Source organism: Aptenodytes forsteri, unplaced genomic scaffold (assembly GCF_000699145.1).
Source record: "Aptenodytes forsteri isolate BGI_AS27 unplaced genomic scaffold, ASM69914v1 Scaffold127, whole genome shotgun sequence".
In the NCBI taxonomy this organism is placed as follows: domain Eukaryota; kingdom Metazoa; phylum Chordata; class Aves; order Sphenisciformes; family Spheniscidae; genus Aptenodytes; species Aptenodytes forsteri.
In genome coordinates this window covers 642,904-654,469 of record NW_008794711.1, presented here as the reverse complement: position 1 = coordinate 654,469, position 11,566 = coordinate 642,904, and the positions used below count along the sequence as shown (strand labels likewise).

The window sequence follows — 11,566 nt, the reverse complement described above, 5'->3', positions numbered from 1 at the left end:
CCCCCCCCCCCCCCCCCCCCCGAACCAGCTCAGAAGAGCTGTCGAATCACGCATGCTCTTCTAGCCTCTTTTGGTAAAACTTTCATTGTGTGACTTGACATTTTATTCCCACATCAGGAATCCAATAGAGGAAGGATCGTGGTAAACAGCCCTTCAATACCTTCTGAAGAGGCTAGACCTCCTGGTCCAACCTTTTGGTTGGGCAGCACAGGCAGAGGGAAAGGCCTTACCTACCCCACACCCATACTTACTCCTGGTATTTCGGAGAACACACAATAGCAATGGACTCCGGCAACATCATCTGGTAGGAGCAGTGCGTGTGCAGGTCGACGCTGGAGAGGAAGGCTGTCTGTGTGGGGTGAGTCTGAAACACAGGGCAACATAAAAGTTACAGCAGCATTGGAAGGCTAGTCCAAAGGGACCGCGTCTGCCGAGAGAAGGTTGTAACAGAGAAGAGACACAGCTCCTCGGATGGCACAGAGGACATGCTTCCACACCGAAAACGGTTTTGGATTGCCCCGAAACATCTGCTCCTCTCTTCCATTTGGAATAAATACAGGAGGAGCTCTACATTTCTGGCCACATCCCACAGAAAGTCACACTTTAAGGCACAACGCTGTCCTTGCTTTCACGCGTGCCTCTCTGCAGGGCACTTCACACGTTTCTCAAGTGCAGCTACCCCTGGGGCACAGCATCACCAGACACGTAATGTACTGCCAAGGCACTTCAAGATACCACATTCCACCGTGACGTTGTACGATCACAGACAACCACCACCTTACCCAACTCCGGCTGACAGCCAGATTTCACAGCCTAACTCTTGCTGAGAGGTCTTTCCCCTTTTGCTTATCGGGTTTTTGTTGCCAAGACCAGCAGAAAGGTCAAAGGGATTCTTGAGGGTCCCTGGCTGTTGCAGGGCCATCACTGAAGAGTTAACACCAAAAGCAGACACCCCGCGCACATCAGGCACATGCAGCAGGCATTTATTTGTCAAAGCCTGCGAGGCAGCTGCTGCTTTCGAGAGATTACTCAGCAGCACCAAACATTTTGCTTGGCACCGATCCGACTGCCAAAGGCTCCGCGGGGACAGGCAGCAGGGCAGCGCTGAAGCCAGTGGAGGAATCTGGAACTGGCACATCCCGCGGCAGAGCAGCACACAGCTGTCCGTGAAAAGCAGCGCTACTATGGGGACGCATCACAGGAGAGGCCCCGCGCTCACAGCAGGAGCTCGGGATGCCCCGACAGAAGTCGGCTTTTAGCTGGATGAAACCATGAGCTTCGTGCCCAATATCCCACTCTCAAAGGGCCTGATGCTTTCGAAAGGGACCCAAACTTAAAACAGGCCTGGATTTCTCCAGCAGCGCGAGTAGTGACTGAGACCGCACCAGAGGGAGAAATCCAACTGGAGGATGCTGCCTGCTCCATGCCACCTCCTCCAGCAAATTGTCCTCCGCCAGCCCTGCTCCACGCGCCCCTTTCCCTCCGGGCTGAATGCAAGGCCAGTTGGGAAGTGAAACGGGAACAAGAGGCTCACATGGATCCAGCCTAGCGTAACAAGGCCATGCTGATCCTGGATCACGAAGAGCTCCTCCTCATTCTCCGTGTTGCAATAATCGGGGCCTCCGTACTGCTTGGGAACGATGACGTGGGTTATCGTGAACTCGTTCCTCATCTGCAAGGCAGCACAGGGAGGCTGTTACCCACCAGACACCCCCCCAAGCAGGAAACACTGCTGCCGCCCACTGGTGCAAAGGTAATTTCCTAAGCTTTGGGAACGCGGTACTTCTGCATTCACCACTCAGGGGCCCAGCCAGGGGAACAGCAGGTCTGGAAACAAGCCCACAGATGCATCTACCGTCCATTTACAGGTCATGGAAACAGTAACTGCAAGTTACTGACAAAGGAGTCACAGGATTTTCTGAGTCTGAGCATGACCCACGGCTTTCTATTTCATTTTCTCTGCTGTGCAGAGCACCCGCAAGAGGTCAGAGAAGTCCTTGACACCCACCGAAGCGAATCTCTCCACTCACTAGGAGATGATGCCTCATAATTAAATAATCACCAAGCGTCTGGAAGCAGCTGGATTGCAGAAAGTTGCTACATCAAACAACTTCATTTCAAAGCAAACTTCTGCAAGCAAAGCAGCGCCAAGCGACTCCGGGGAGACAGGCTGGAGCTGCCAATAGAAACCTGTGCAGGCAAACTCTCTGGGGGAGAACTAACTGTCTCCAGTCGGCGTTTGCACAGCCTTGTCTTGGTGAGGGTCCTAGTTCACAGCTGGGACACCTCAGTCCTGCTGGTACCAAAAGGACAAGAGCTGCCTGTCACCGGCAACGTGGGAGTGCTTGAAACAGGTACCCAGCAGAGAGTCTTCAACAGGAGAGGGGAAGCTGAATACCCATAGGGACTTGGTGGCCGGCACCTCATTCAGTGTGAGGAAATCCTAATGTAAAAGGGAGGAAAAGGAGAGGCAGATCATCCCTAACGCTCACACGAAACCTTAGTCATGAGTGAAACTGCACTACAGCCTTCCGTGGCAAAAATCAGGGTCCTCTAGCCATTTTCAAAGCTATTGCACACGTTGACAAAAGGCCCCTGCACCCCCTTCCAGGGTCTTAATTAGGATTACCACCTTACCAGCTTACCGCAGAGGATCCCACATGTCTCCACACCCCGGATCGTGTTGGCATCAGCCAGCTGGAGGAATTTCTGGCAGAGCTCCCTAGGGACGATGACCTGGCGAAGGACATCCATACTTGCATCTGTGGGGAGAATGGGAGCACAATGAGCAACGCCAGTCGGGGACATTGGAGAAACGTTCCCTCAGGTCAGTATCTGAAGGGACTAGACTGAGAAAATTCAGCCTGGAAACATCAACTGCTCTAACGTCTACCCTTGCAACAGCAGTCACAGATAAATGAAGTCACTGTGACACTTCATAAAGGACACTGACTACCTCTTCCAAAACAGGGACACGTAGAGAGAAAGAGACCTTTAGCAGGGTGTCAGAAAAACAAGTATTTTGTTAAACAAAATGAAACCACAAAGACTTACAAAACGCCATTTAAAAGTAAGATGCGTCACTGGTCAAGAACCAGTCATTTGGAAGTGTCCGAATCAGTATTTTGGAGCCATGTTTGGCAGAAGAGGAGAATTCGGTCAGCCTAGCCAGGAACTAAACCCCAATCTCCAACAAGTATTTGGATCTAGGAAAGCCAAATAGGCTGCAGACTCTAGATCAGCAGAGAGACTGGCCTGGAGAAGCGTGGGGGGCCGATTCCCAAGAGGAGACAGCTCTCCCCAGCCCTGGCAAACCTTTACTGGACAACGGGGAGAACATCCAGTGACTTGGAAGGCCAAACCCCCAGAAGGGATGGAGTCATGATCAGATAATTCCAAGAGCCTCCCGGCTAAATCAGCTCCTCGGCCGTGTTTGGCTCAGCCTCAGCAAGGGAGAAGGGTGCACTGAGAGGTACTAACTGTTTTCCGTGCTCCCCAAAGCACTAGGTTTTAAAGATCTGTCCACAACAGGAGGTTTGGATGAGACAGTCCCCGCTGATGGACTTGCAGGGTGAACTGGAGAGACGGGAACCTTTGGGATTAAATCAGTCGGGGGCTTTTCCACGCCAGGGATGAGGGGCTCGTCCAGAGACTCAGGACTTGGTTCTGGCTTTCCAAATTCCTGCACTATCCTTAGACGTTCCTTCTCCAGCTCCTGTCGTCGAATCATCTCCTCGAAGGCATGAAACTGCTCTTGCTCTGCCTGCTGCTGCTTCATCAGGGCTACCCGATTTCTCTCCTCTTCCAGCTGCTGCTGCAAAGCCAAATTGCGTGCAAATTCCTCTTCCTCCTCCTTCTGCAAGGAGAAATACGCCAAGGGACATCAGCAGACAGGGGAACACGAGCCCGAGGCAGAATACGAAGCCTATGCACTGCAGACCCTCAGCAATCCCAGACTACTTCTAAAGGGTCTGCCAACGGCACTCCCTGCAAGGAAGCTTCAGCTTGCAAAACAGAGATCCGCACTTCCATCAGGAGAGCCAGCTAGACCAGGGCAGTAAAACTGCTGTCTTACCCTCCCTCTTCCACAGAAATATAATTCCAGGTTGATTTCCCTCTATCCTATCTCTAAAATCGCACTTGTCCGCAGCAAAACTGACTGCAGAGTTTTCTGCTTTGCCCACAGAACCCCAGATCCTTGCCCATGCTGTTACCAGCTGCCTGCTGAGTTTCTGGATCGTAAGACCTAGACCTCATGTTGGGACAAGGAGAAAAAAAACAACGAAACAACAGACCCAGCTCAGACTGCCTCCAGGATGCACAATGAAAAGAGATGCAGGGATGCCTATGACAGATTCACCTACATAATGGCAGCAGAGACACAATCGGGACAGCCCTGTGCTGCAGGTGACGAGGCTGGACCCTGCAAGCTGGGGCTACCCAGACTTCACATTTCAGAGCACCCAGGGAGCCCTGGAGACCTGCCCTCTGCCAAACCCTTTGTGGCTGAGGGTCTTCTGGGGAGCACAGGCCTCCAGTCTCCTCTCACTCACCTTCTGCTCCTTGTACTTAGCATAGTCCTTGGCGTACCTCTTTAATAGCTCCTCCTTGAGCTCTTCAGCTCTGGGGAAGGCTACTTCTTTCAGTTTCTGAAGGGAGGAAACACAGCCGTAAGAGTGCGATAGCCCCAAGGCAAGAAAAACAAGACCTGAACAGATGCAAGAATCAACGGACACGTAGCACCCAGAGATTATAAACCATCCAGTTGTTCACGAGGCAGGAAGGGCCGAGCAGCTCCACCACCACGCGTGGACAGGCTGCAGACAGGCACGTTGTAGCCGGGTGGCACAGACAGCACTGCCAACACCACTGAGCAAGAGCTTAGGCAGTGTTGCCCTTTTTGCTCTTCTGGTCAACGTTGAGCAGAGGAGCGGTAGCTTCTTGTGGCTGTGAGCCATCCCCAAGGATCCCCTGGCAAATCCCTTGAGGACCACCACATCGAGCACCCAGCCACCATGGAAAAGCCACGCGGTCTTTAAAAACCAGGGAGTTTAACAGGAAAGAAAGGACACCCCAGCAGCTCAACAGAAAGTAAACTGGACGACCGCAGCCAGCCCAGCGCAAGTACAACGGGGTCAGAACCACCCAAACCGTAACTCCCAAGGGGTCAGGACTGCCTGGTCAAGCCAAGGCTTCTCAGCGTTTGTGTGGATCACTCATCCCAGAGGCATGAAAACCCAAGGTCGATGACCCCAAAACATTTCCGACAGCAGCCATTAAGCACTTGGCAATGTTACTACTTACTTTCACTGTCTCCCTCTTTTCGGGTATGACAGCAGTTTTGTAATCACGGTGCTGTGGCAGCTTCTCAATGAAGAGCCTGTAAATACAGGAGAGAAACTGCATTTCTGGATCACAGCAGAAAGGGACAAACGCAAGACAGTAAGTGGCATTTTGGGGGTACGGATCATTTCCCTCCACCGCTGTCCCCTTGCTCCACCACCTCCCTGGGCCTTGTGCTCCCCACAATCAGGACAGTCGTCTGCCTTTCTGCAGGAAAGCCTCCATCACATAACGGCCCTCTGAGCTCTTCATGGTGCACAGGAGATCTCGTTCAGTCCCAGAGGAGCACCTCCCACAGGAGATTTTTCTTCCACCTGGACTTTGGAGACGATCCTCAGGGATAAATACATTTGTTTTGAACAGAAACATTAATAAGCCGGTCTAAAACACCAAGGACGCTGGCAGCGATTCAGGAAGGTCCTTGGGCACCTGTCTACACCTCTGCGAGCATCCAAGGGGATTACACACAAGCTCAAGGACTCGGCTGACTCAGTGCTCACACCGTCCTTCTGCATGGGGGAACAAACACTTTGTGCAAGAGATGGGGAAATTAACTCAGACCTTGGACAGAGAAAACTTGCAGGTAAGCTAAAAGCAAGTTCACAACATCCCCAGCTGCTGCATCAGGAGCCTTTTGGCTCTGTGGCCCGACCACCCCCGGAAGGTCAGGGCAATATTTCAGGCAGCAGGGCTATTTCTGTGCAGACTTCTGGGAGGGAAATCAAGACTGAGCTCAACATCACCCCGCTCCCAGCACGACTACGAACAGGTTAATCTTCGGCTTCTCTACAAACAGGATAACTGTTCCCCCCTTCCAGGGAGCTCTGCAGGACACGGTGGTGAAGATGCAGAGAAAGAGTACTGCAAGCACTAGGACAAGGGAAAAAAGCCCGCAAACATGGGGCAATTCACTCTGGCTCAGCTCTGTGAGGCTCCCCAGGCTTGAGGCATCCCCAAGTTATCGCTGTGAACAAGTCCCCAGCGGCGCACTAGCTGACTGCGTGCTCAGGGCGAACTCACGGCGAGCTCACCTGGGTCCTTGTCTCCTGCAAGTGGAGCTGTGCTTGCTCTGAGCGTCCACAAAGCCTGTGGGCGTAACGTAAAAAACCCTGCCATTCCTTCGTGGCTCTTTGCTACACCGCTTCAGCATCCGAAGGAGGATGCTCTCCAGCTCCTTTAAAGTGCAGCCTCGTGCCCAGGCACAAGGAATAAGGGTAGCGAGGACTAGACTGTGCCCCAGGGAGCAGCACAAACCAACCAAGAAGAGCCAAGCGGGAAAAACTCAGGGGGGACAGAGTGAGAACGCTCTTCATGCTGAGAACCCTGCGTGTGTGTGCAGTAAATAAACCCAGCTGCTTCAAAACCTCAGTCGTCTGGGAAAAGGAAGGACTTTTTGGAACCCCAAACGCTCCTGGTTGCCACAGAGAGCGTGAGGATGCTCTCGCCAGAGACCACAGGATCAGCATAACCATGTCACAGCCCAGAGCCACGGAGAAGCCGTCGCTCCATCCAAAATGCCCAGCAAGGTCCCCGCTCCCGGCTGGTGGTTGCGAAGTAGGTCACTGTGTCGAGGAGACAAAACAAGGCTGCGATCATTGCCAACAGCTAGCAGATTAAAATGGAAGGGATTAATTAAGAAGGATTAAGAGCAGATGCTGGCCTGGGGAGGATGGAAAAAACAGCAGACAGCTGGGTTTCCACAAGTCAGGAAGGGGGAAAAAAAGTGGGCAGTGGGATGAGAGGAGGACTCAGGCAGCCAGGGAAAAAAAGTGGGCAGTGGGATGAGAGGACTCAGGCAGCCAAAGGAAAACTCTGGGGCAAGACCAGGCAGCGGCAGGCCGGGGATGGAGGCAGAGGAAGGGCAGGAACGGTTCACGTTTCCTATCAACAGCCCAGCTGAGGCTTGGCAAGACTGAAACCCGCGGCTCCCATCACCAGGAGTTCCGGGCTTGTTCAAACCTCCGCCTGCTCCCGAGTCCACTATGAGCAGCAGCTGTTTGGCACCGAGCAGCCACATCACAGGCTATTTTTAAGCGCTGCTACAGCACGCACGCCAAGCCGGCGTCTCGAGTCCCTTGCAACACCCCACGCAGTCCCGCGGAGCCAATCCTAGCAGCTCACAGCCACGCAGGCAAACCAGGAGCCCAAACACCACAGAAAATTCATGCCTTTTTTTTTTTTTTCTTTCTTTCTTTCTTATTTGGCTCTAGCAAAATCAAACCTAGTGTGCCTGATGGCGATTCAAGGAAAACATCCACTCAGATCAACGCAGAAGCAGCTGTTCAAGACGACAAGCAAGCAGATGTCTTTCAAAGTGACAAGACGCATGTGTTAAAAAGTCCAGCCTGGTTATCCTTAGAGATACCTGTGCCGCCCTCCAGCCCCCCACGAGGAGGGCTGGGCAACGAGCTTCATTTCCACATGGGAAAGAAAGGTGCTGTGCAGCCAAACGACCTGCACGAGATCGAGCAGGTGGCCGGAGGCCAAGCAGGGAACTGGCTGCCTCAATGGGAACCTCAGCGCGGATCTGTCTAGACATGGGGTAATCTCAAGACAAGATTGTCTCAAAACCGATGGCTCTGCAAATCAGGCGCCACAAGACAGATCTCATGGTGTAATTCAGGCCTTGGGATCAGCCTTGGGGAGTGCTGTATAGGGAAATAAAGAGAAACCCAGCTTCCTAAAGCCACACAGACTACACCTCCCTCCCAAGGACGATGCGCTCACTCCCACCAAACACACCAAACTAAGAGCGTCTCACGTACTTCTCAGGGCTGGAGTCCTCCCCTTCCCAAAGGCGCAGCCTGATGCGGAAAGCGCCTGCACTAGGCCATACGCTCCGGCAGGGAGCTGGGCTCTGAGAAAAGATAGCCACAGCACTGCCTGCAGATGTGGGCTGAAGCATCGGGGGGAAGAATTCGGGTCCCGTTTCTAGAAAGGGGAGAGCAGAGCATGTCCCATGAGAGGCTCCAATTACCAGCGCCCCGCTCTTGCCTTCTGGATCACGCCTTTGGGGAAGGACGTCTAGAAAACACTTCATCAAGCCTACCGCTTGAGCTACAGCTTCACATCTTCCTTTAAAGAAATGAGCCGGTGACATTAAGTTCATATCTTCAGACAATCCAGGGCAGAAGCTCATACTCATCAGCACTGGAGAAATCACACCTCTGAGGGGAAGTTTTTTCACCTTCCTGGCAGCCCAGCAGCCAGGCAAACGTAAATGCCACGAGCATTTGAAAGCTGCTGGAGAGAAAACACACCAGCACCCATCACTGCTGTAATGAAACAGTGAAGGTGCTTTTAGTTCATTTGTTTAGTGAAAGGGTTTCTCCTTTGGCCACGGCTACGTAACCAGCCTGGAAACCTTCCCAAGGATTTTACACTTCCCAGCTCCCTGTGCAGCCTCCCGGGGCACTTGCTATGTTGCCCATAAAAGCTCAGGAAGTGCAAGGCGGGAAGAAAAGCTAATCGGAGAAAAATGCGTTGGATTTACGGGGCAGGAACCCTGCACACGGGGGCAGGGAAAGAAAATGCCCACGGAGATACCAACCATATTCTGGATAAGCGGGTAGCGTGGGCGCAGCAGAGACCATATCAGAGTGGCACTGGGCGAAAGCGGGAGGGACAGGCTTTTGGCCAAAAAACCCACAGGAACAGGACATTTCGTGCCAGTGGGATATTTTCTGAGGGTCACAGTTTTCAGCCCCTTGAACACCGACAGACACAGCTACAGAGAGGCACACGTTTGCTCTGCTCGTACTCCGGGCTGCTCAGGCACCATCCAGACCTGACGCCATGTCACCGCGTTAGAACAGCGTACGCTCCGGCTCAGCAGGCACGGCAGTGGGGTTTCAGACCCAAGATGGCTCAATTTCTGGCCAGCTGCAGAGATGACGGCAAGAATATGCGGCTCTGCGCTTGTCTACACGGAATGTAGACCCTACAGCTGGAGACCTGGCAGCTGAAACACCAAACAGGGTGTTGGCTGGGTTTATATACGATCTGGGGCTTTCTAGAAGGGTGCGCAGTGCCCAAGAAACTCATCAGTTGATTGGGCTCAGGTTCTTTGGACCCAGAACTCTTCCCCATGTCCCTCCTGAGAAGGGCGTGGGTGTATGCGTGCGTGTTTGGGGGGGGGGGGGGGGGGGTTTTTATTTTTTTGGTGGTTGGTGGAGTTGGTGGGGGGCTGGGGATTATATTCTTTCTGAGGTGTAAAACTAAATGTACAGCTGGTCCCTGCACCTGAAGGAGGAACTCGCTGCCTGCTGTAAAAGGCTGTAGTAGCTTAAGTGTAAAGCAGGCTTCTCCTCCGAAGCCGGTTTATTAGAGAAACCGCCAACCAGCCTAGATCCTTTCCAGGTAGATACTCGATACCGAGATCCCTGACCACGGATCCTTGCCAATCCGTATGATGTCACGGCCAACCTAGCAACAATCCAGGCCAATCTAGCCACTCTGCAATGATAAAACACCAGGAAGCTTCGACGTACAGGGAGCCGAAACCTGCCTCCTGTTGACAGGAGTCTCCCCTAGCAGAGGGACAGAGGAATACACGATGAGCCTCATTTCAAAGGGAACTTTTAGAAACCTCCTGCAAAGAGGTGGGCGGAGTTTGTGGGCTTGCGCCTCACACCTTTACGACATCTCCTGGTCAGTCTAACCAGCTGTATCCTCACCTCTGCGGTAACCGAAATTCAAAAGGAGCAGAGCTCTGGACAGAACCCAGTTCTTCCAGCTCAGCAGGGCCTCACAGCATTTAAACATGCTCAAAATATGCAACACCAAACCCACAACCCCTTGTATCGACACGGGCTACTTGCAAACAAAGCAACGCTGCTCTTACGTGATATATTTGTTGTACAAAATAAAGGCATGCTCGATATTGCCTTCCTCCGAGTAAATGGTCGCCATGCGGAGGATTTCCACTCCGGAGCGGTAGTAGCGTCGTGGCGGGACATCCTCGTTCACTTCCACGGCGCTTCCCACCTGGATCAGCCTTCGGACGCGCTCCTCCGGCGGGAGGCTGACGTCGGCGTGGTCGGGCATAATAACACACATCAAAGCTGCCGCGAGGCTGACGAACTCTGCGGTGGGAGGAAAGTCAAGTGTATCAAAACCAGCGTAAACCAGGTAACTCATCCAGTTTCCTCAGGACTGTCTTTCCTCGATAGAAATCACCCCCCCTCAGCAGAAAAGCGTTTAATACATGGGCCAAGTTAGGCCCTGAGGGAGGAATCTGGAAGAAGCCCAGCTCTTTTTTGGGCACAGCGCTTGGATATTTACCTTTACGACCTGAAAGGCAGCCACAAATTCAAGATCAGTCCTTGGTAATTGATTTCAAGCTAGGGTTTGACCCATCCAAATCCTACCCAAAGTAGCGCTTCCTTCCCAGTTGTCTCTCCACACAACAAAACTAGTGCTGGTCACTAGTCTGGGGGGAGAGGGCGAAAGCGTTTCATTCAGACTCGAGCAGAAGTAGCTTTACACGGGGTTTCAACACTGCAGCGTTCACCGTTTCGCTTCCACAGCAGTGAAGAGGATGGAGCTGAAGGCCATCCTTCCAGCCGCTGCTGCTCAGCAGATCCATCCCTACCCAACGAGCTTGATCCCAAATTGCTCTCGTGTGGGCACAGCCGCAATCTCTTTCTCTCCCCCGTGCTGCGGGAGGCACGCCCGTCAACCCCAGGAATGCACCTCAACCTGATCCGTGCATCTGCCTCCTGCTTGGCTCCGACAAACCCCTTCTCACCCACTGCCCCGCGGCACAAGCCGATAAATTCGAAGCTGAGGAAGCGCCAAGACTGTTTGAGGGGCAGCGAGCCCAGAAACCCTCCGCAATACTCTTCCCCTACACCAAAAGCAGTTCTCCCCTGGAAAAACCACCCCAGAGCAGCGTAAGGGTTAAACTCTCTATGAAATCACAGCGCTGAATCTAGAGCGCCTCGCAAGCCTTCCAGCAACGCGACTGCCGCACGCACGACGTCACGATTTACCGCGGCTCCTTCCTAAACGGGGGAAAGGTCCCGAGCTGAGCTATGCACCGCCTGAGGATCCCGAGCGGCGGAGGAGTTGCCTTTCTGGGGTTACCTCGGAGCAGAAGCCCCTTTTTAAGGCAGGCAGGCCCAACGTTTCTCAGCCCGCATCCTGGAGGGGCCTCCACAGGCCTCTTGCCCTAAATAAGGGCTGTGGGATTCGGTCCTGCCAGAGGCTGCCGTGCCAAAGC

At 53.2% G+C, this 11,566-nt stretch overlaps 1 protein-coding gene across 1 annotated transcript in view; it reads right to left on the bottom strand.

Annotated features, from left to right (window-relative positions):
- STAMBP (STAM binding protein) overlaps window positions 1-10,440 on the bottom strand; it is a 12,763-nt gene extending 2,323 nt beyond the window's left edge. Inside the window, exons 1-7 of the mRNA XM_009273797.1 lie at window positions 10,187-10,440; window positions 5,305-5,380; window positions 4,554-4,649; window positions 3,481-3,856; window positions 2,638-2,762; window positions 1,535-1,672; window positions 252-364 (exon numbers count right to left, since the gene is read on the bottom strand). Coding sequence (XP_009272072.1) covers window positions 252-364; window positions 1,535-1,672; window positions 2,638-2,762; window positions 3,481-3,856; window positions 4,554-4,649; window positions 5,305-5,380; window positions 10,187-10,401 — 1,139 coding nt within the window. The 5' untranslated portion in view covers window positions 10,402-10,440. The remainder of the gene's footprint in view (window positions 1-251; window positions 365-1,534; window positions 1,673-2,637; window positions 2,763-3,480; window positions 3,857-4,553; window positions 4,650-5,304; window positions 5,381-10,186) is intronic.
- Between the last annotated feature and the right edge of the window lie 1,126 nt (window positions 10,441-11,566).